At 46.2% G+C, this 24939-nt stretch overlaps 1 protein-coding gene across 6 annotated transcripts in view; it reads right to left on the bottom strand.

The window, feature by feature from the left end:
* The window catches only part of Itsn2 (intersectin 2), a 123340-nt gene that overhangs the window by 20561 nt on the left and 77840 nt on the right, over positions 1–24939 (bottom strand). For 5 of the 6 annotated variants that reach the window (XM_028875400.2, XM_028875381.2, XM_028875391.2 and 2 more), the window contains 4 exons: positions 22797–22842; positions 22592–22713; positions 20655–20751; positions 20066–20257 (listed from right to left, as the gene is read on the bottom strand). In XM_028875400.2, coding sequence (XP_028731233.1) covers positions 20066–20257; positions 20655–20751; positions 22592–22713; positions 22797–22842 — 457 coding nt within the window. Of the gene's footprint in view, positions 1–14482; positions 17675–20065; positions 20258–20654; positions 20752–22591; positions 22714–22796; positions 22843–24939 lie in introns of those variants that run through there. The other variant, XM_028875419.2, reaches the window with a different exon arrangement.

Raw genomic sequence — 24939 nt, 5'->3', positions numbered from 1 at the left:
GAGCAGCCAGTGTTCTTAACCACTGCGTCATGGGCAGCCCCTTATCTGGTGTTTTATAACCCTAGGCATTCATGATCCTCGTTTGGGATTTTTGGAATATCTGTGTTCCGTCTCTGCCATTGTTGAGTAGTTTTCTTTAAATAAACATACAACGTGTATTTGTGTAGGTGTATGCATGTGCCTCGGCACGCGAGTGGAGGTCAGAGGTCAGCTTTCAGAGTCGGTCTCCCTTCCGCCGTGTGGACGCTGGGGGGTGGGCTCGGGCTGTCAGGCTCGGTGGCAGGTACCTGGGTCCACGGAGCCACCTCACGGTCCCTTAGCACTTTTCGTTCTAGTTACGCACATTTAGAGTTAAACGTGCCGTGGCTCTTCTGTAAGTCCTTCAAGTGAATACAGAACCATTAAACGAGCCTGCCCGCGTCGTGGTGCAGGCTGTTGCACACGCGAGACCACTGCTCGCCCAGCGAGCCGCATCCCCAGCCCTGAGCCTCGACACATTCTGTGCACCACCGCACTGGGGACCACTTTGCTCATATCCACATCCTCAACGAGGTCCTCAACATGCACCAGCACGAGCCTATGGAACAAGAGCTCAGAACCACAGGAGGAGCTCCCATTCCTCCAGTTGGGACGGACATGACATACGCTTCATTGGGATGGGTGTGGGGACCACTCTCCTCACCAGGCCACGCAGACCCCTTGCATCCCCTCCCAGTGGCCCTTACACGTCTGTTCTTGGTTCCGTTTCCAACCCCTCAGTTCAGATGTTCTTACCTACGAGGTCAGGGGGAAACAAAGGCACAGTGCCCCCCAAACCTTCTTGCCCTTTATCTCTCTACTCCCCTGTTCCTTATTTCATTCCTGATCGGGTACTAGGGGTCCTAGTTCTCTCTATAGCCAGCATCCTTAATCGGTCTTCCCTTCCACAGTGTCTGCCCACTCTGCCCAGCTCCCCCAATATATTCAGTTTCCATGGCTTCATTTTTAGTCCACAAGCAGGGTCAGATGTCCCTACTCATTAGTTGGACAAAACCCCAGCACATTTCCTTCAAGCACATTCCCTCTTCAGCATCCCTCTTTTTTATGTCAGCGCCAAAGTCACAAGAAGCTCTACACTCGTGACTCCCTTTCATCCCCTAACTGGGTACACTGCTCTGCTGACCCCGCTCTCGGGAAGGTAAGAAGGACCCCAATGTTGCTGGGTTCAGTGTCCTCTTCCAGCTCACAGTCTCCCTCCCCCCGGCCCCTGCACTGTTACCTTGGAAGTGCTGCCCTTCAGAGTCTTATTGTCCCTTCTCAGCCTTTGCAGTGTTCCTCTTCCTGGGGCCTCCTTCTGAATGTCTCCCTCTGCCTGCTTCCAAGCTCTCTGCTTCTCCCAAACCAGCAAATGCCAAAATAGGATATGGCATTCCTGTCCTGTAAGGTCACAGGAATCTGGCCACACTGCAGGCTGTGTGCTGCTCTTCTTGGGCCACAGTGCCTATTTGATTCTGAGAAGCCCTGCACTACAGACACATGCAACTCGAGGCACCTGACAACAGGAGGAAAGGAGAGCAGAGTGAACCCAGGACTTGGGTTTTCATGGAGTGAATATACACGCTTTGTCACCCTCGATACCTGACTGTCCCCAGACTCGACAGAGAGGCATGCGACCGAACCTTCCAATGTAGCTTGTCCAATAGAGAGGTGCTGCAGATGTTAACTACACACTGGGTTTTGAGGACATATTTAAATATGAATGGTAAAATACTGCATTAATACTATATTGGCCAGATGCTGGTGGGATACACCTGTGATTTCAACACTCAGAAGACTGAGGAAGGAAGATCTGGAGTTAGGGGCCAGCTGGGCTATACAGTAGGACTCTCAAAAACAACCAGCCAACCAACCAATCAACCAACAAATCAACAAACCAACCAACCAGCCAACCAACAAATCAACAAACCAATCAACTAGCCAACCAACCAGCCAACCATCAAATCAACAAACCAACCAATCAAACAACCAGCCAACCAACAAATCAACAAACCAACCAGCTAACCAATCAACAAACCAATCAACCAACCAACCAACTAACCAGCCAACTAGTCAGCCAACCAACCAACCAATCAACCAACTAACCAGCCAGCCAACTAACCAACCAACCAGCCAGCCAGCCAACCAACCAGCCAATCAACCAACTAGCCAGCCAACCAACTAACCAAACAACTAACCAACCAACCAACCAACCAGCCAGCTAGCCAGCCAGCCAGCCAACCAGCCAACCAACCAACCAAACAATCAGCCAGCCAACCAGCCAATCAATCAACCTTGTTGTATACTGAAATATTTTGGATATACTGGATTAAATACTATTGGAATTTTATGTATTTGTACTTATATTACATATGGGGCTGCTATAGTTATTCACATATTTCTGTGAACAGTTCAAGCCAGCTGCTGTATTTCTGATGCTCCTTTCCTCACAAAATGTTAAATGGCTTCCACTGATTGCAGAATGAAGTCCTAACTCAGCAGCATGGCTCCAGGGTCTCCATGTTCCAGCTCCAGTCTGCTTTCTAGCCTCTGCATTGACTGTTTTGCCTCCCCCCACCCCCACCCCTAGGCGCGGTCCTTACACCATGGTGCATGCTCTTCCCACAGCTTTACTGAGTTTCACCTTTCCTTCCTCATTACAGCCTGATCCCCACATAGAGAATCCTTCAAGGTGCAGCTTGAGGGACTCCACTGTGGGAGGGAAAACGTTCCCATCCTTGGTCGCACTGACATTCAGACTCGCGTCTTGTCACTAGTCTGTGTCGGTATCAGTGGCAGCTGTGGGTGGTGGCAGCATGTGGTCTGCCATGGAGCTACACTTCCGGCCACCGACTCTGTATTTTAGTATGTCATATAAATGAGCTCATATTGTCCTCGGTCCACAAACTTAGTATGTCCACGTATCCTCCGGCCTGTGTCCAACACAGGCCTAACTACCAAAGTGGGCACAGTGCTCTGCCCCCCAGGGAGCAGGCCATGTTGGGTGAGTGGTGAAACAGTGTTGGTCCTGGGCTGCTGGCTTCCAGATGCACGTCTCCTTCTCCTGGCTTTGATCTGGGCAGTAGGGAGGCAGGGCCTGGAGGCCACTGCTCTCTCCATGCTCTTGATGGAGCTCGATTCTGCCAGGTCTGGGAAGGGACTGCAAATGACAGGTAATTCCTTCCAGCAGAAAGAGGACTTAAGAAACCTCTTTGTCCTCCTAGGGGAAGAAGGGAAATATTGGGCTTAAAACATTACCAAAACTTGGATATTAAGAATTCTGGAACAGGCCGGGCAGTGGACAAAGTAACAGGCCAGCACTCACTGCACAGGACACAGTGACAGGCCAGCACACTGCACAGGACACAGTGACAGGCCAGCACACTGCACAGGACACAGTGACAGGCCAGGACACACTGCACAGGACACAGTGAGAGGCCAGCACACTGCACAGGACACAGTGACAGGCCAGCACTCACTGCACAGGACAGAGTGACAGACCAGCACACTGCACAGGACACAGTGACAGATCAGCACACTGCACAGGACACAGTGAGAGGCCAGCACACTGCACAGGACACAGTGACAGACTAGCACACCGCACAGGACACAGTGACAGGCCAGCACACTGCACAGGACACAGTGACAGGCCAGCACACTGCACAGGACACAGTGACAGGCCAGCACACACTGCACAGGACACAGTGACAGACCAGCACACTGCACAGGACACAGTGACAGGCCAGCACACTGCACAGGACACAGTGAGAGGCCAGCACACTGCACAGGACACAGTGACAGACCAGCACACTGCACAGGACACAGTGACAGACCAGCACACTGCACAGGACACAGTGAGAGGCCAGCACACACCGCACAGGACACAGTGACAGGCCAGCACACTGCACAGGACACAGTGACAGGCCAGCACACACTGCACAGGACACAGTGACAGATCAGCACACACTGCACAGGACACAGTGACAGGCCAGCACACACTGCACAGGACACAGTGACAGATCAGCACACACTGCACAGGACACAGTGACAGACCAGCACACACTGCACAGGACACAGTGACAGACCAGCACACACTGCACAGGACACAGTGACAGACCAGCACACACTGCACAGGACACAGTGACAGACCAGCACACACTGCACAGGACACAGTGACAGGCCAGGACACACTGCACAGGACACAGTGACAGATCAGCACACTGCACAGGACACAGTGACAGGCCAGCACACACCGCACAGGACACAGTGACAGGCCAGCACACACCGCACAGGACACAGTGACAGGCCAGCACACTGCACAGGACACAGTGACAGGCCAGCACACACTGCACAGGACACAGTGACAGGCCAGCACACACTGCACAGGACACAGTGACAGGCCAGCACACTGCACAGGACACAGTGAGAGGCCAGCACACTGCACAGGACACAGTGACAGGCCAGCACACACTGCACAGGACACAGTGACAGGCCAGCACACTGCACAGGACACAGTGACAGGCCAGCACACTGCACAGGACACAGTGACAGACCAGCACACACTGCACAGGACACAGTGACAGGCCAGCACACTGCACAGGACACAGTGACAGGCCAGGACACACTGCACAGGACACAGTGACAGACTAGCACACACCGCACAGGACACAGTGACAGGCCAGCACACTGCACAGGACACAGTGACAGGCCAGCACACTGCACAGGACACAGTGACAGACCAGCACACACTGCACAGGACACAGTGACAGGCCAGCACTCACTGCACAGGACACAGTGACAGGCCAGCACACACCGCACAGGACACAGTGACAGGCCAGCACACACCGCACAGGACACAGTGACAGGCCAGCACACTGCACAGGACACAGTGACAGGCCAGCACACTGCACAGGACACAGTGACAGGCCAGCACACTGCACAGGACACAGTGACAGGCCAGCACACACCGCACAGGACACAGTGACAGGCCAGCACACACCGCACAGGACACAGTGACAGGCTAGCACACTGCACAGGACACAGTGACAGGCCAGCACTCACTGCACAGGACACAGTGACAGATCAGCACACTGCACAGGACACAGTGACAGATCAGCACACACTGCACAGGACACAGTGAGAGGCCAGCACACTGCACAGGACACAGTGACAGGCTAGCACACTGCACAGGACACAGTGACAGGCCAGCACTCACTGCACAGGACACAGTGACAGGCTAGCACACTGCACAGGACACAGTGACAGGCCAGCACACTGCACAGGAGCTGGTCAGAGAGGATAAAGAACTGGCCGCAGCATCGAGACCACAACAGTTATCTCTCATGGATTGCAACATTAACGTTATAGCTGAAGAGTCATGGCCAGGCTGTGTGTGGCAGCTCACGGCTGGGACCCCAGCGTTCAGAAGACTGAAACAGGAGCACCGGGGGGAACCAGAGGTCAGTCTGGGCTATATAGTAAGTTCAGGCCAGTTTGAAACTGCAACGCCTTATTTTGGAAAACCAGAATCAACCAAATAAACCAACAAAATCAACTAAAACAAACCCCAAAGGCTCTGCGTTAGCTGCTGCCGTCAGGCCCCTGAAAGGTAGTGCGATTATCTGCACCAACAACAGAAAAGCCTCCAAGTGTAAAATAAAAAGATGGAATTTTTCTTAAAATAAATACACTCCCTTTCAAGAGAGAGAGAGAGAGAGAGAGAGAGAGAGAGAGAGAGAGAGAGAGAGAGAGAGAGAGAGAGAGAGAGAGAGGCAACTATGTCAGTAGTGAAGTTGATACTTTTCAATGAAAATTATCAAGACGAGCTGTTTGAATAGTTAACAAGTGTGACATATGAACACATATAAGAGAACACACATTTTAACAAATACCAGTGTCTACGGGGAAACATTTACTGAACACAGCAGGGAATGTGTGAATTCAACACTACTTCCAATTGTTTCTTTTTAAAATTATTTCCGAGGCTGGAGAGATGGCTCAGGAGCCAAGAGCGCTTGCTGCTCTTGCAGAGACCTGAACAGGGTTCCAGCACCCACAACAGGCTGCCCACAAGGCCTGTAACTCCAGGGAGCCCAGTGGTCTCTCCGACCTGCCCAGGCACCCGCCCTCACATGCACATACTCCCCCTCCCCCACACAATTAAAAACAAAGAGAAACTTTTATGTATTAAAACTCTGTGTATGATGTGATGTGTGCACTGAGGCATGTCTGTGGGCAGAGGACAATTCCGTGGAGTCAGTTCTGTTCTTTACCTTTATGTGGCCTCCAAGGATCAAACTCAGGTCATCAGGCTTGTGTGGCAAGTACCTTATCATTGATCCATCTCTCCAGCCCTTCAAATGTTTTTATTGTAACTGTGTAGGTATGTGCATGATGTTTGTGTGTGGGCACACGTGCCATGGTGAGTGTGTATGCATGATGATTGTGTGTGGGCACACGTGTCATAGTGAGTGTGTATGCATGATGATTGTGTGTGGGCACACGTGTCATAGTGAGTGTGTGTATGCATGATGACTGTGTGTGGGCACATGTGTCATAGTGAGTGTGTGTATGCATGATGATTGTGTGTGGGCACATGTGTCATAGTGAGTGTGTGTATGCATGATGATTGTGTGTGGGCACACGTGTCATAGTGAGTGTGTATGCATGATGATTGTGTGTGGGCACATGTGTCATAGTGAGTGTGTGTATGCATGATGATTGTGTGTGGGCACATGTGTCATAGTGAGTGTGTGTATACATGATGTTTGTGTGTGGGCACATGTGTCATAGTGAGTGTGTGTATGCATGATGACTGTGTGTGGGCACATTGTCACAGTGAGTGTGTATACTCATGATGATTGTGTGTGGGCACACGTGTCATAGTGAGTGTGTGTATGCATGATGACTGTGTGTGGGCACATTGTCACAGTGAGTGTGTATATGCATGATGACTGTGCGTGGGCACATGTACCATGATGCATGTGTGGAGGACGGAGGACAACTGTGTGCATAATTTCCTGACAGGGCTGTGCTGTGTGTGCCTTTACCTGCTGAGCCAACTTCCTGTCCCCAAATGTTTTTGTTTAAAGAATCTTCCCGAAGCCCCAGGAGGTTATTGCTTTAGTAGCAGGGGCCCATGTACCTGACCCATGGCTAACTCTATGATCACCCCCTTTTCTCTGTTTTGTTTCTCAGGTTCTGGAGATCCACCCTGTCCTCTTTCCTCCAGTCAGCATCCAGCCTCCTGATGGTGACAGTCCTCTGCCTCAGGCCTTGGGACTCCTCTCTGTGGACTCAGTGACCTGGTTCCGGATGTCAGCCCGCTCCCACATTTACACTCTGTCTGAACTTCCTATTCTTGCCTATGCAGGATCTCCCTCATCAACAGAACACCAAAAGCCATCTTCGTACCATCACTGCCTAACCGGCTCCTCATCACCGGCTCCTCAGTCAGTACCAGTTCCATTTCTCCCCAGATCATGGGGCATCTCCGGATGCAGACCTTTCTTCTTAACCTCCATCTTCAATCCGCTCACTGGGTCTAACATCAAAACATCCACCATTTGACTAGTTTGCCCCACATCCTCCCTTACCACCCCGATCCAAGCCACTACCATCTTGTGCTTGGATCACTGAGCAAGTTCCTAGTAGATCTCCTTGCTTCCGGTCCCTTCTGCTCACTTTAGTCTAGCAGAGGAATCCCGTTAAAACACAACAGGTCACGTCCCTGCTTTGATCAAAACCCTCTTAAGGGTTTTCTTGCTCCATACAAAGCCAAAGTTATTGTAAGACAGCCTCAAAGAATCTCAGCCCGCCCCATCTCCTTGACCACCCTGGTCTCATTTCCGCCCTCCTGCTGTTCCCTGTCCCAGGCCCACTGGCCACCACCCTGTTCCCTGAGCATCACAGGCACACCCCCATGGCAGGCCCCCTGTGTGCTGTTCCCCACTCCTAGAACGGTTCTTTCCCCAGATCTCCCCCATGGCCTTCAAGTCTTCCTCCCGCATCACCGATATGGAGACATGTTTGAGGGTCCTGTTCACAATGAAATCCCTTCACGCCCACCAAGCATGCTCTCTTTCCTGCCTACTTGATTTTCCTGAGATTCAGCACACTCTGTTGATCTCTTTTGTTCGAGTTTCCCCCTCAACTGACAGAGGGCAGTAGTTTTGCCTGTTTCCTAACCTGCCTTATCCACAGTGCATGATGCCCTAGTAGGTGTTCTTCAAGGATTGGTAAATGTGAGAGGAGATGCACGCTGGCCGACAGGTCAAAAAAAGTGATGAAAATTTCCTTGTAGGCCCGACGGACAGGAAGAATGGGCAGAGAAGAAATGACAGATTGAAGTTCCTGTTCAGACAGAGTGAGCCCCTCACAGTGTGGGTAGATGTGGAGACAAATTATGAGTCACAGCTAACGACAACTCTGTCCCACGGTCATGGTTGTGAACCACTGTTCTAAATCTATGGGCAAACAAGAAACAAAAGAGAGATGCTTAGGAGGGAGATGAGAAAGGTCTGGGAAGATCCCAAGAGGCAGAGGACAAAGGACAGGCTGTGTTTGTTCAGATTAGGTCATAACTACCAGAAGCGTCCTTGCCCATCCTGAGGAGAGCGAGGCCACAGAACAATGCCGTTCTCTGTGAGCTCCACTCTGCTAACCACTCTGAGTATCGCATAATCGTTTTCAGTTGCACTGTGTAGAAGCTCTGTGAAGGGACGAGCTTCCAACAGTAAATCCAGAAGATCAGACTGTGCAACCTTCCAAAGACTGCCTTGACACCCAACTCTTATCAGGACTCCAGAAAACTATTTTATAAAAACAGTATTTTTTTAGGACAAACAATGTATCAAGTAATATATATATATCAAGTAGTATATTTCTACTATAAAGTGATGGGTAAATACATTTTTTTGAAATTTAAATGATTCTTTAAAAGTTTTATTACTTGTTGGTGTTGCTGAGGATCACCCCTGCAGCTTCACACATGCTAGGCAAGTGCTCTTCCACCAAGCTCCTCCCCAGCCTCTTAAAAACAATTTAAAAGTTCTTTCTTCTTATTTTTTTCAGAGACATAGGGTAGCTGCGTTGTTCAGGCTGACCTTGACGTCGGATCCTTCTGTCTTACCTCCCAAGTGCTCTGATTAAAGGCATGTGCCACGCACGTACTCCACCAGCTTGGGCTCCTGTATTTTTCTGAACGCTAGTGAGTTGTACATCAAGGCATATGTTGCTTATTTAAATGCAATTGTACTGAAATGTTTTAGAACATTAGAAAGCTACCACATAGTAACGGCATTCTAGAATGTTCCCAAAGCAACCTTGTTGATATGTGCCAAAGGGATACGTTTACCTATTTATTTTTATTTCTTAAACTGCTGTGAAAGATCATAAGCCTAAGACAAGAGATAACTTTTTTTCTTTGTGTGTGCATATATGTGTGGTTTGTGAATGCATGTTCACATATATGGGCGCCAGTGTGTCTGTGTGTGTGAGAATTTGTGGAGGCCAAGGGTTGATATTGGGCATCTCCACTTGATTTACTGAGGTGGGGTCTTTGCTGAAACTGGTGCCCTCAGATTTTAGTCTAGCTAGCCAGATCAACCCAGGGAAATGCCTGTCTGCCTCCTGAGTACTTGGATGACAGTTCTTATGTGGTCCTGGGGAGCTGACCTGCTGTCCTCACCCATGTACATCTCCCCCAGGACCCGGGCGCTGGCTCTGTCCTTGGCAGTTACTTCCAGCTGGGATCTATGTGCTTCCTACCCTGCCTGTTTCATCACGGACTGAAGTGACGTGCTCTTCAGAATTCAGACCTCAGGCAAGAGATGAAACAAGAGGGAACAGCTCCTTCCTTGCACCTAATCCAGAAGTTTCGATGCTAACAATACGTGACCTATCTCTGACCAATGTAACTGAACCCTCTTGAATAGAGGACAGAGATTCTATACCTGGGTGGAAGAGCAGGACTTCAGAGCTACCAGGTTTCTTACATAGGAAGGAAAGTGGTGTCTACACCGCACTCACTGGATGCCAGGTGGAGACCATACATCTGACCTGGTGTGACCCTGAACTGATTTCTGGAGGGAAAGGGACTTAGAATAAATACTCTGAATGTCAAACACCCCCAGGCACTGCAAACAAAACCAACACGACCTTTTCTTCCCTGTAACTTTTTGTCTTAGTGACATAATTGGTCCTTTATACACCCTCCACCCCGCCACACAATTAGAATCTTGTAGCTCCTTGTTGCCGCCCTTTGCAGTCACACAGGACCGTCTGTGGGCAGAGGACATGAATCTCTTCTTCCTTAGTATCCCTGATCCGCCTACACGCCTTTCACCTCCCCCTGGAATAGTCTTACAGTTCATATTTCCAGAGTCCGTAACTGGAACGCGCGGGACACCGACGGGTCTAGGAGACCCTTGTTCTTTAGCGCCCCCTGACTCTGGTTTCACAGCGGCTCACAGATACCCACTGGTGGCACTCAGGTCCCAGTGGCAGGTTCTTCCAGGGCCCTGGAATGTAACCTGGCCAACCTGGATTCACCCAGAGCTGTTCTCTTCATCACCCGCTTCTCACCTCCCCTCGGATTAACTCGTGATGGCTCTGCTTCCCGGTTTGGAGGGTAGCAGACCCAGGCTAAGGAGAAGCAGGTGGGGTGGCTAGGAACATGAATTCCAGAGCCAGGATGGACTCGAGCTCCAATCTGTCAAGCCCTCCAATCTGTCAAGCCCCAAAGCCAGGCTCACTGTGTGCTGCAGAGAAAATGTTCACAACATGTCAGCTATTATTTCCAGAACTTACTAGGCAATGAAGTAGTGCATCCTAAATGCTGACTGTATGATGTGGCTCTCTTCCTCAGTGACAGACACGGCGTGGACTCCCAGGACACGTCTGCTTATTCACTTGCTTTCAAGTGAACCAACAGTGATGGCTGCCTCTTGACAAGAGCATGAAGTCTCTTGAGGACATTTCAGGATTTCTTGTTCTTAAGGCAAAAGTGATCAAAACTTAATTCGGACGCTTGTGTGGAGAGACAAAGGGCCCAGCATGGCCACCGCAGTATGGATATATGAAAAGGGCTCAGCACTGAACTGCAGGGAGGGATCAGACAGTGTGGTAGAGCGGGAGAACAGACAGATGAACTGACCATCAAGACCCACGACAACCAGACACCGACTCAGGAAACAGCCGACTGATCTCTGACAGAGGAGCACAGGCAGTAACAGAACACAATCTCACTAGATGGCTCTGGGACCGTGACAGCTACACGTGTAAGAAAGACTCAGGACAGGACATTTCCTCATCCTCATCAGAACACACCATACTCAAGTCCCAATGTGAGCCACAAAGCGTAGAAATCCCAGAAGATAAGAGAGAAGATCTACATGACCTTGGGTTCAGAGATGACTTAAAATACGACATAAAAGGCATAATCCATGAAAAAATACACTGGACTTCACTAAAATTTAAATTTTGTTTTATGAAAGACGGGGTTAAGAGAAAAAAAAGACAAGTCACAGACTGGGAGAAAATAGTTACAAAACCTACATCTGACACAGGACTATTACCCAATGTTGCAACTAACTCAGCAGTAAATAAAAACACCGCACTTAAAGAATGGACCATAGACCTTAACACCTTACCAAAGATATGCACATGCAGATGGAGGCACGAGGAGACTTGATAGCCAGGGCATGGTGGCACGCACACCTTTAATCCCGGCAGTCGGGAAGCAGAGTGAATCTCTGAGTTCAAGGCCGGCCAGGGCTACTTAGTGAGATCCCGCCCTTAAAAAGGATGCTGTATACATACATCTATCTTCAGGGAAATATATATTAAACAAGATACCAGCACGGACATTAGCTCGACCATACCAGCAAATGCAGAAAGGCCTGGAGCAACAGAAACTCCTTCATTGCTAGCAGGAGCAACACAGAGCTGCTACTTTGGAACAGTGTGGCTGTTACAAAACAGCATGCTACCTGATCTGGAAACTGCGTGTTTTGGTATTTCCCAGAGGAACCCAAAACATGGCACAGCCAAACAATAAAACTTTAACCTGGCCATAAAAAGGAACAATGTGTCGATACATACTACAACACAGCTGTTAGACGAAGTAAGCCAACCACAAACACCTACACATCACATGTGTTTGTCCAGAACAGGCAAACATATGAAGACAGAAAGTGAATGAGTGGTTTCCTAGGGCTAGGGACTGTGTGTGTTGTACGTTATGGTGTGTGTGTGTGTGTGTGTGTGTGTGTGTGTGTGTGTGTGTGTGTGTGTGTTTACAGGAAGCTAGAGAGTGACAATTTAAAAGCTTTTTCCTGAGGTGATGAAAATACTTTATAATTGATCATGGCAATGGCTGCATGACTGTAAATAGACTAAGAAGCCCTGAGCCACAGTGCATTAGAAAGAGGCGCGTGGATCACACCCCAATCAGCGATTCTGGGCGGCCTTCTCTTTGGGGACGCTATGCTACAGGCTCCTGCTGTTATCTTCCACCATTGCCCCTTCTGTGGGCATTTTTGCTCTCTTTACTGGTATGAGCAGTGTGTACCACCAGACGGACCCGTGATTATAAAGGTGGCCAGGAGCATTGACACATGAGTCCATGGGATCCGAAGCCAGATCACAAAGCCGACCGGTCCGGTGTTGTGACTTGAGCCCTTTTTGGTTTCCCATCTGCTACTTTGTTCACGATCTTAGAAAAGTATCAAATGAGTCCTTAAAAAAAAAAAAAAAAAAAAAAAAAAAAAAAAAAAAAAAAAAAAAAAAAAAGGACCAGCAAGACCCAGGCAGAATCCCCTTGTTTTCTAAATAGCACTCTTGTCTAACAAAACCTGCTGCCTGCCCTGCCCTCAGGGGTCCTTCACTACTCAGCCCTTAGCTGAGGATCTCGGAAGTCTAGCCTCTCCCGAGGGAGCCTCAACTACTTCCGGTGTTCTTAAAGCCACCAGTACGCCTGGTGGTGCCCAGTCCATTGTGGTGCCCATTCCCAGCTGATGCGGACCCAGTACTGTGTGTCTGGATTCCATCTTTCTAAAGAGCTGGGCAATTGTATCTGGACGGCCTCTAGGGGCTTTGTAGTCAAATCAAACCAAACCAAACCAACCCAAACTCACCTTCTTCCCCCAAGTCTGGACCCACCCACCCGTGGCACAGGCACTCTCTTATTCCACTCTGCCACTCAGCACACCAGTTCGGAACAGCTGACCTCTCCTCCTCTCACATTTCACCAATGTCTAACTTCTACCCATCTTCCCTCGGGGCTTTCACATTTTCTTCACCTCTGCTTCGCACTAGAATCTGGGAACCCTAGAAAACATTCCCACGCTCAGGCTGAACTTCAGACCATGCCAGCCAGGACTCAGAGTCCTTTAGAGCTTCCAGGTCATTCCAGCAGTCAACCTGGAGTCACTGCACCCGACTACCCGCAGGGCCTCTCCTCTCACGGCTGGCTTCAGTTCTACCCTCGCCATGCTGAGTGCTCGTGACCACATCTTCTGCCCACCCCAGCACTGGACCCCTTCCTGCCTCTCGTCAGGCTTCCTCCGCTCAGCTCTCAGGTCTGCCAGCTGCTGCCTCTACCCAGCAAGTCTTCCCTGCCTCCCCCATTTAGGGTCAACTAGACATTCCTCCTCTGCTCTACTGGACACGCCACCGTGCTCAGACTCTCAAATTCTGTGCCTCTGCTCCGACCCCGTGACAATGCATGCTAGGATGTCCTCGCTCTCAGGGAGTCATCACCTGCACCTGGCATTCTGCTTGGCCTCATGCAAATAAATACTCAATACATATTAGCCAGATAACTTTGCAAAGAAAGGATCTTGGAAAGATGGTGTTTACGATAAATTACATTAGGCTCCATTATTTTTATTTTCAGCAACTTGGTTACCAAATGTAGTTCTCTGATACTTCTGAGGTCCTGTGCATGAGAAACTGCTGCAGGTTCTTCTATTGGCCTCTTATTTTGTACTAAAATGTCTTCTAAGATTCTTTCAATATTTTTAGGAAAAAAATTGTGGAAAAAACTGTAAATAAAATACTCTGCCATATGTGGTGGCGCACGCCTTCAATCCCAGCACTCAGGAAGCAGGGGCAGGTGAATATCTGTGAGTTCAAGGCCAGCCTGGTCTACAAAGTGAGTTCCGAGACAGCCAGGGCTACACTGAGAAATCCTGTCTCAAACAGGAAAAAAAAGAAAAAAAAGTATTCCTATTATTCCTGATTATAGTATCTTACTTCTCTATGTAACAGTATAACAAAATAAAAGTATCTTTTGCTTTTGAGATATGCATGATTATCTCAAATTATATAAATCTTGACCACTGGTCTATACCCCAAGACTACATTAAGAGAAAAGAGAAGTCCCAAAGATATTTAATCACTTATACCTAAGCCATTAAAATAAGCTTGAAAAGGATACTTCAAAAGAAATACACAAAACAAGCAATGGAGTTTGTGTTCTTTTAATAAACACACTTGCATAGTTATGTTACAATTGTGTAAAAATAAAACAGATCATCTCATGCCAAGCGTGCCAGCATTTGCACAATCTCAATACCTATGACACTATGGTTTCCAAGACACACAAAATAAAAATTTAAGGCAAATACATCACTTTGCAACAATTTAATAATTTATTACATTACAGTAGCATCACAGCAGCATGTAATAATGCCACTCTAGGCAAAGGGTTCTCAGTATTCCCATTAGTTATTTACAAGAATTCATAACTTGGTAAAATTCATTCTAAGAAAACTTGGCAAACAGAGCTTTGGCCTGGACTTGGCATTTCTTTCTCTGTCTTTCCTCCCCCTAGTCTCTTTCTTTTAAACTCCAGTTTCATATTGTATTTAAAAAGTTACTGTTTTAATTGTCGCATTGTTTCAAAATACTCAAAGATTCAGAGAAACTATATAATTGATAGGGTGAATTTAGTTTTCAATTTTCTGAAATAACAGTTTTGGCTGTAGCCTTTCCCCAGTCACTGCTGTCAAGTTCAAGCACATGTTTTCGAAACACCTGGCACACAGTGTGATCTTAACCAGGCATTTCCTACAAGTTCCAATTGACTCCATTGTATTTCAATTCTTAAATTATGCCTCCAGTAAACTCTTTCCTTCTAAGCAAAAGAAAGCTGCCTTATATTAAACCAGGAAGGAGCAAATAGATGGCTGGATGAGGTATTGCAACAGATTGCATGCACTTATAAGAACAATCTAAATGATTACATGTCATTACGATTTCCTTCCTTACAGCTTTCTATCAAACACATGACAAAATACCTACCCAAGTCGTAGCTGGTTAACACAGTAAGTTTATCCTCTAGACTGACATTTACTTTGAATGCTGGGCCAGTGTGTGACTTAATCCACAGGTACCTGATGGACATACTGTTTTCAGATTGGTTATAGATGCCAGTGTGTGACTTAATCCACAGGTACCTGATGGACATATTGTTTTCAGATTGGTTATAGATGCTGAGCTCAACCTGAATGCCATTTCTAGTAATCTACTTTAGTGATGAAGAAGTGAAGTGATCTGACCTATAAAAATACTTTTAGAATAATTTATCAGTATAGTAGAAAGCCCAAAATAAAAATTATAAAAGAAAAAAGTGCTTTACAGAACATTGTACTTATTTAGCAGTGCTTGGATTTCTAACCTTGGTTTATACAGCAGCTGTCCACACTGAACTCAAGGATGTAAAAACAGAATGTTGAGGAGATAAAAAGCAAGATCAGGTAATCTATACACTGTGGAAAAGTCAGTTTGGAATCAGTCTTTGCACTGTCTCTTAAAGACTGCAGGCAATTCTCTTATCCATCTATAAACTGATATTATTGCTTTCCCATGAATGCCACATAAAATACTGTCATGATGGCAAATGGTAAAACGGAGGTGGTCTAGAGCTCTAACGGAAGTCCCCACCCCAGGGAGCACACATACTCTTCCGACACTGCAATAGTGTGAAGATTTTCCAATATAGATATCTGAGCTTTGTAAAGTTGTAACTAAACTGTTGGTTCTTTCTCAAGTCATGATTTAGGCAACGTACAATTGTATAATTCACTCATAATATATAGGCACATTAACATAAATATTGCACAAAATATGCCTTTAAATGAAAGTGAGAGGTATAAAAGCATGTTTCATTTTCTCAAAGAACTCTGAGGAATAAGACTCTGTGATTGTATATACACTTATCTGACATTTCACAAACAGTAGATTGCACTGCAATTTGTAAACTTTTAAACTGCATAAACTGCTCATTGATTTTCAAATATGGTTTAATACTGTGTTAAAATTCTTTTTCATTTCAGCTAAGTGCTCTCTCATACATATTAGTTTATAATAATGTCTATTATGTTTAGAGTGCTTTCCATTCAAGGGAAGAGGTAAAATTCTATGTCAAAGTAGCCAATGTGGAAGAAGACCATTAGCCAGGAAAGTGTAGATGGCAACATCAACAGTCTAGGCTCCAAGAAGCCTTGAGGGCAGAGAGGAATGCCAGCTCTCATGTGCTCTCCCCTTACCATTCTGGGTCCTTGGCTAGAACCTGCATACCTGCTTCAGGTCTGGTACAAAGTCTTCAAGGATTCCTTATGGTTTGTACTAAATGCATTATGAATGCCAACAGTGTCATTTTGTATCCTAGGGTAAGTAAGTAGTCACCTGACTCAAGAGATAACATAAATTCTACTTTAGAATATACTATAGATATAAGTGTTCTAAGCTAGGGGAGGTCTCTCACCTCACAGTCCATGACGGACACTTCCCATTCTTGAAAGCAATCTATGTTTATATCGTCAATAAAGCAGTAACTGTGTGCTGGAACACAGATCTGCAACCTAGAGCACCTAAGACCCTGACAGGACTGCCCGAGCCCTGCGCTCATCCTTGGGCAGTCAGGCACACTAGACATATACTACTCTGCACACACTGGCCAGAACACAGCACTTCCATCCTCTGTGAGACAAGGGAAGTTCCTCCAATGTGACTGCTCCCATTCAGAGTATACAGAAACATAGAAAAGACTATCTCCATTCTCAGCCTTCAGACAAACCTAGCCATTGGTACTCATAATGGTATATTAGAAAGTAATGAACAGTGCTTATTTGAGGGTAAATCACAGACTGAACCAATTATGGGCTCTTGTGATTAGGATTAGATCAAATATAATAGCAGAACATAAGCAAACATCACCTGAATTCTGTAATGAATATACAATTGGCAACAGCATTGGAAAAGCACGGCAGCCCATTCCAAACCAGACAGAACAGTTTGTGCAAATAGTGGGTCTTTGTGTGTTTGTACTCCCACCATGTAAGGGCAAACTGGATATGCATGCTAATGACCTACAATTGCCAAATTAAAAAAGGAAGAAAATGCTAAAGGATGCCAGAGTGAACAGCAGGGAAAGCCACACAAAGACCCACTATCCTTGAAATTGTTACCAATAAATTTTAACTGTAAATTAGAAACACAAAGAAATAATCACAAGTGGCTCTAACATTCAAACGAAGTAAACGAATTGTGTAGGAGATATTTGATCAGGGCTGCCTGCCCTGCCTCCAGGCTAGAGTCAGACTTGGATAGTGGGTCTCTGGGGTGCTTTCACACTGGAAGACAACATTGGGTCCTAAAAAAAGAAAAATGAGGAATAAAATGAACACAATGCAAATTAGGTGGGTGAGAGAAAAATCTGACTAATAGTCACATGCAACATCAACTAAATACATTCCAACCACTGAAATCCTCAACCTTCAAAAGCCCCAATTGTGTAATAAAATGAAAACAGTGTTTAGAAGGACGAGAGAAACACCAATGATAACCTACAGCTTAACCAGCAGCACTAATGCCTCAAAGACTAGTAGTAACTGAGTCACTTCTCAATATCTAAGTAACAACGTTCTCAAATGAATTCCTGGCTATAAGCATGAAGCATTTCATAGAGCATAGCCTCGGGAAACTGTAGGCCTATGTCAACTTACGTTCAGTGAACCTTCATAGCCACTGATACAGTGAATTCTGGTCACTGCTGAAAAGCAATTACGACTCTTCAGTTGCTAATAAACAGCTACTTTGAGCAAACCTGAGAGACACTCTGCAGTTTCCTCTGTGGTTTAAACAGTTGTTTTATGTAAAACAAACTTTTCAGAGGATCTATGTGGAAACTGTCTACTGAGAGCTCTTTTATCCCAAGGGGGATGGACCTTTGCCATCCATTTAGGAAAGAAGCATTATTTTCAGATGTATTCAAACTACAAAACCCCAGATACCTTAGCCCAACCCAGTGTAGTAGATAAGCTATAGAGAATAACTTCATAACAAAGAGCACTTTGAAACCATTCTTTCTGACCCAGTCCCTTGACTGCTCTATTTCCTCATCTCTAAATAGGTAAGAGAATCAGGAAAGTAACTGGTACCTCCTCCCATGCCCACCTGCCTCTCTAGTAAACTGTAACTCCTCTCCTCTTGGTCCCAGGCAAATGCACTTTGAGAAGCCTTCTGCAAAGGCATGCCTTCTTCCCTACACAGACTTAGGGATCTTTCCCAGGCATGTATTTGTACAATATTCACTATGGCAACTGACTGCTCCCAACTGAAGTCCAAAGCTGCTTTAGAGCAAGTGTTGTCACTGAAAATTTGAATTCTAATGCCTGTAAGTATGTGGTGGACACTTCAAGAGTACTTATGAAATGAATAAATTTCTTGACTGAAGCAAATGAGAACTCCATTTCTTTAAAACTGTATAGAACAATAATAAATGAAAGACTTCCCTCCTCTTACTTGTTCAAATACTCTAATTTCCTTCTATTATTTCAGGGAGGGCACGACACCAGCTGTCTCGTAGAGCTGTGCTAACATGCAGCCAACAGCTACAATGGCTGGTTTTAAACTGGGTTCCAGCTTATGGTCCTCTTGAATGCTGGAATTCTAGGAGTGTACCATGCCTGGCTTGCCAAAAGTTCCATGTGCAATTTGCCATGTGTCCCCGGATAACTAATTCATGCTTTCTGTATAATTTGTGTACCAAACAAATTTCAAATCCTGAATTAGAAACTGGGGGCGTGGCTCAGTGGTAGAGCACCTGCCTACAGTTCATGAGGCTCTAGGTTCAATCGACCCCCAGCACCACCCCAATGCTGCTACTACTGCCGGAGCGGGGAGAGGGAGAGGGAGAGAGGAAGTGTATTACTTGAGCATGGCAGTGCAGGCCTATAATTTTGGTACGAAGAATTAGAAATTGGAAGCAGGAGAATCAGGAATTCAAGGTCATCCTCAGGCACAGAGCAAGTGAAGCCAACCCCGGCTACATAAGACCAGTATGTGTATCTTTAAAAAAGCTGTCACACAAGCTAGGTTACTTTTCTAGGAGGTTTTTATATTTGAGGTAGATTGCTCCAGAGGAATGGCTTCCTTTCTTTTTCTCTCCCTCCTTTGCCCTCCCCCCCTCCTTTATATATGTCTGGTTTAATTGAGAAACTGATCTTGATTCATACATATTTTGTGGCATGAGATAGCTCTCTAACAATTACCTAGTGAGAGTTTTGCAAGCATTTAAAATTGGTTATTTAATTTTTCCAAACTCCATGGTATATAAACTCACAGAAAATAAAGGATGGGATTCCAAAATTCATGGCACCTCTACACTAAAAGGATGCATTAAGTCTAGGGAAATTTCAGTACCAGCTACTTTTTATGACTGATAAAGAACACTGGATGCTGGAAGCAGTGGGGGTGGGAAAGGAAGCTGCATTGTTGATGCTATCACAGCAAAAAACCCACACGAGGGATTACAGAGTTTCATAAAGACAAAAACTAACACTGAAGTCTGAAGCTAGCAGAAAGCATTTATGAGAAAGCAGGACAACTTTCAAGCTTGTAAACTGTTATCTTTTGGGTTGTCTTATTTGAAAGATTAATTACATCTGCCGTGAGTGTTAAGATCTGATCCGGAATAGCAAGGCATGCAATACAGCACACTAAAGATTTCCTATCGAGGGAGAAGTAATTTGATGTTACTCACACTGCTGACTTGGGTCGGAGTCTGTTGTCATCTTAACATAGTTGGAAGGAAAGAGACCAGTCACCCCGTTGATTTCTCCCTGCCACCAGTCAGGATCATCTTTGTTCATGACATTGATCAGCTGTCCCTTGGAGAAATTGAGCTCATCTTCATTATTTGCTACATAGTCATACATAGCGATCACTTGACACACTACCAAAGGAACAGCAAAAGAACACGTTAGTGTATTCCTACGACCACCAGCCCTGTCCCTAGAACTTAAGTGATGATTAAATTCTAAATTAGGCTAAAAATTTCCTTTACGTGCTCTCTCCCCCAATCTTCTTTCCCAGTCTGTCTCAAGAAACAAAAACTAAGCAACTGCAGGTAGAAATCCAAGGGAACCACTTCTCTTTAGTATGACGGAACAGCAATTTCACATTTCTGGAGTATCGGAGCTCTGCAGGAAGACGGTCCCAGTGGCGTGCTGCTCTGAAGCAGAGGACGGGAAAGACAAGTTTTCCATGTCTTTCCAAGAGCTAGCTAATCTAAGACACTCCCCTGCTTTCCCAGTCTCTCAGACGAAATCCTAGGTGACCCACTTTCGTACCAGCATGAAAGGCAGGTGTGGTCCTCTCACTGCTTGGACCCAGTAGTTTTACGTGGCTGGCAGGAAACCAGCCCTTCTGTCGTTTTTTCCCCCTGGCCTATAAAACCAGCAAAAGAAATGTGCAATTAAAGTAGGAAATTAGAAACAACCACCGAGCTACAACTTTTTGTTTTGTTTTGTGTTTTTCGAGACAGGTTTCTTTGTGTAGCTTTGTGCCTTTCCTGGAACTCACTTTGTAGACCAGAGACCTGCCTGCCTCTGCCTCCCGAGTGCTGGGATTAAAGGCGTGCGCCACCACTGCCCAGCCCGAGCTACAACTTAAAACTAAAATAACCTAGGCTTCCTAATGACAAGTCAACCTTGCCTATATACTGACCTTTGCACTCGGCTCCTCAGATGGATCTAAATTCTTGGTGTATCATTCCTGACAAATGTCTTACTTTACCTAGCGTTGTGACTTATGGTTGGTGCTCTGTGTCATGCTCTATCAGCCCACTCTGATGACAGGGCTGGAGTCATACATATGTTTACCATATGAACAGTCAATGGTACCCATGTGAAAAGCCCCAGTTAAAAACTCCAACACCAGGGCTGCCACAGGCTTCTCTGGCCGGCAATAACTGTGTGTTGTCGCAAATTATTTCTAGGAAGAGGCAAAGTTGTCCTCTGCTCTGCTGGAAAGAGACACCATGTCCACTTTGGGAGGCCCTTGCCTCTAAGCCACTGGCTGATTCTAATCTGTACTGTTTCATAATGACCAACAGTGAGCTCTAATGAATTAGAGCTTCTAGTGAATTACGAAAGGTGAGAGCAGTGTTGTGGACTAGTCAGGGAACCCCTGAACTCATCACTGGCCTTTAGCTCAACGTTAAACACCTGGAAAATTCACTCCACTATGTATCTCAAAGCACTGCTGAAGACACCAGCCAGGGAAGTCTCTAGAGAACAGTCCAAGCTAAGAGTTCTCTGGATATTCTGCCCAAATAACACAGTTTCAAGAAGTCTTTTTTTTTTTTTTTTTTTTTTTTTTTTTTCCGAGACAGGGTTTCTCTGCATAGCTTTGCGCCTTTCCTGGAGCTTACTTGGTAGCCCAGGCTGGCCTCGAACTCACAGAGATCCGCCTGGCTCTGCCTCCCGAGTGCTGGGATTAAATCAAGAAGTCTTTCTAGAGCTCCTTGCAAGTTCAAGTCAACTGTCAAGGGTATAGCTCACTTAAAGTACACCCTGGAGGTCGTCTATAATCAGGAAGTCAGTAAAGCACTTCTGGACGGTCATGTTTCCTGTTTAGGCAGCTCAAAGTGAGTCAGAAGGTGGAAATTGCTGGGCTTAGTCAAGAACCTATCAAGTCTGCACCTCTCTGTTCATCAGAAATTCCAAGACTACAACACCAGAACTAAGTTATGTCTAGCCTTCCTGTGCATTTCCACCACATGGAAACTTACAGAAAGACACCACTATAACCCTCAAGTGCATTTAGGTCGGGAAGGAAATATTAGCTATGAAAGAAAGCTCTGTCTCTATAAAAACACACGTGCCAACTAACTGTTAACACTGTGGAGACTGTTTCCTTGCACTGCTGTTTCCTTGGGGTGGGGGCAATGACAGGCCAATGGGGATATTTTCCCAGCACACAGCCAGGTCTTCTCTTTCGAGGGGTACAGCAAGGTGGGTGTCCCAGGCCGAGAGGACGCTCTGCTTCTTCCTTTAAGAGAAGGACCTATGGCCTAGTGAGTGATGAGCTGGAAAACAATTACGCTGTTAGAGGACATGATTCTTCACACCGTTACTTCCAGGTCAGCTAGACTAGGTTGGAAGCAGCAGAAGACCCGAGGGAATATAACATGTTTACATGCTAGCTGCGGACCTCTGTGTTACAACTGGGGGTGACGCTGCCTTTTTATTATGAGCCCGAATTTTTACCTGGAGAAGAACATTACCTGTAGCTCTCCTTGCCACCACCCACTTGTGTTCTTCTTTAGGATTAATATTAACTGCCCTGGCGCAAGGCTGAGCTGCTCGGTCCCGGAAGCCGCATACGCTGAAGTTACTTGAGCGATCTCTGAAAGAGGAAAACAGAACTGTGGATCGCAGACGGTGACAGAGCAAACACTAGACAGTTTTCCAGGTCACTGTTATACATACCAGGTTTTTTGTTTGATGTTCCAGATTTGCCGGCATTCCCAAAATTCTACAAGGAAAAAAAGATGGTTGTTTGTTTGTTTTTATCATTTTCAGCAATCCAGGCACGACAACGCTGGTTTACTAAGAATTAAAGATTTCTAACGTTCAGGATTCTTGTTTCTTTTAATGAAGACCAAAATGACAGGGAACTTTGTATTAATCAAATAACTGAGACTCCAATACTGACAAAGGTCTGCTAACGGAATATTTTATAAGTCAGTACCTTACATCACACACTTACATGACGGAAAGAGCTCATTTTACATCATGCTCCTGACACTAAAGATGGCTGTCTGGAATATATTAGTTTGGTTCTGATTGCTGTAATGGAACACCTTGACCAAATGCAACTTGGGAGGAAAGGGTTTACTTCATCTTACACTTCCAGGTAAGAGCCTATCAGTACGGGAAGTCAGGGCAGAAACTTGGAGAGGCCATGGAAGGTGCTTCTTACTGGCTTGCTTCTCTAGCCTTCTTCCTGCTCTCCTATACCAGGACAGCAGTCCAGGGGTGGCCCAACCCATAATGGCCTGCCCCCCCCCCATCATTAATCAAGAAAATGCCTAACAAGCTTGCCTACAGGCTGATCTGACTGGGGTACTTTCTCAATTGAGGCTCCCTCTCTCAGATGACTGACTAGCCAGTTCGTGGGCTATCCTATCCATGAATGGGGTTAGTGTTAATGCTAAGTATATAAAGCATGTATACTGGGGTTATGTGAAGGCATATATAAGTTTTGTTCTTATTTTCTATAAGGGACCCTGACTCTTCCACAGCTCTTGCTGAATAGGAGGCAGTATTTACTTATTATATTCTCCCTAAATGATTGAATTTGATTTAAAAATAGGGAATTCCTATCATGGGTAGCAACTATAACTTCTGTTTGACTTTAAAGGATAAACTGGGGTGGAATATAGCTCAGTGGTTGAGTGTTCGCCTGTTATTTGTGAGGTCCTGGGCTCACCCCCCAGTACTGCAGAATAACGAAGAATCCTCTGAACTGATCACATTTATTATTTTTAGGAGTTGGAGTGACAAGGGGGAGGTAGGGCGATTGTCTTTTCTCTTAGTACACACAGCTGCAGTGAAGGCCCGAAGTCAAAGCTAACAATTGTGAGCATGCAGATGTGACCTCTACACGATTACAGATACTCAGCTATTCAGTTTTATAACGACACTGTTAAGGAATTATGACTGTCCCTATTTTTACAGAGAACGAATCGGAGCAACTGTTCCATGTCACCTGGCCTCAAGTGGCAGAGGCAGGTTCAGCCCAGCAGCCTGGTTGTCAGTGTGTGGTCACAGACCCCTGCAGTCCCGGGTGCCCGCCCCTTAGGAGCCCGTGGAGTGAAAACCACCTTCATGGTAACACTAGAAACACCTTTTACTGTGCTGACGGTACAGTGGGGGCAGGGAATGCCAATGACTTGACAGCATCAAACCATATTAATAATCTGGCACTCACAGTAAACAAAGCCAGTTTCACTTAAAAATGTCCTTAGACAGAAATCTTATTAACTTTTAATCTTTTTGCTGTTGTTTTGATTTTTTGAGACAGGGGTTCTCTGTGTAACAGTTAGTCTTGGCTGTCCTGGAACTCACTCTGTAGTCCAGGCTGGCCTCAAACTCACAGAGATCCGCCTGCCTCTGCCTCCAGAGTGCTGGGATTAAAGGTGTGTGCCACCACTGCCCGGCTGTGGATGACCGTTTTAGTGTGTGTGTGTGTGTGTGTGTGTGTGTGTGTGTGTGTGTGTGTGTACATTAAGTACAGGAAGGATGTCAATGGAGGTAGAAGAGGATGTCAGACCTGGAACTGGAGTCACAGATGACTGTGAATCACCATGTGGGTGCTGGGAACCGAACCTGGGTCCTCTCTCTTACCCATTGAGCCATCTTTCCAACCCCAACTCTTAATCTTGATTATATACCTTTTTTCAGTTGAGACAGGGTTTCACATAGCCCAGGCTAGCCTTGAACTATGTAGCCAAGGAAGACCTTGGACTCCTAGTCTTTCTGCTGCTGTCTCCTAAATGCTAGGATTACAGGCTTGTACCACTACACTCTGCCGAGTATACTTCTTTTTCATGAGTGTGACTAAACAGAA

Source organism: Peromyscus leucopus, chromosome 22 (genome assembly GCF_004664715.2).
Source record: "Peromyscus leucopus breed LL Stock chromosome 22, UCI_PerLeu_2.1, whole genome shotgun sequence".
Classification (NCBI taxonomy): domain Eukaryota; kingdom Metazoa; phylum Chordata; class Mammalia; order Rodentia; family Cricetidae; genus Peromyscus; species Peromyscus leucopus.
The sequence above is the reverse complement of the archived record's forward strand: the minus strand, read 5'-3'. Positions and strand labels throughout refer to the sequence as shown.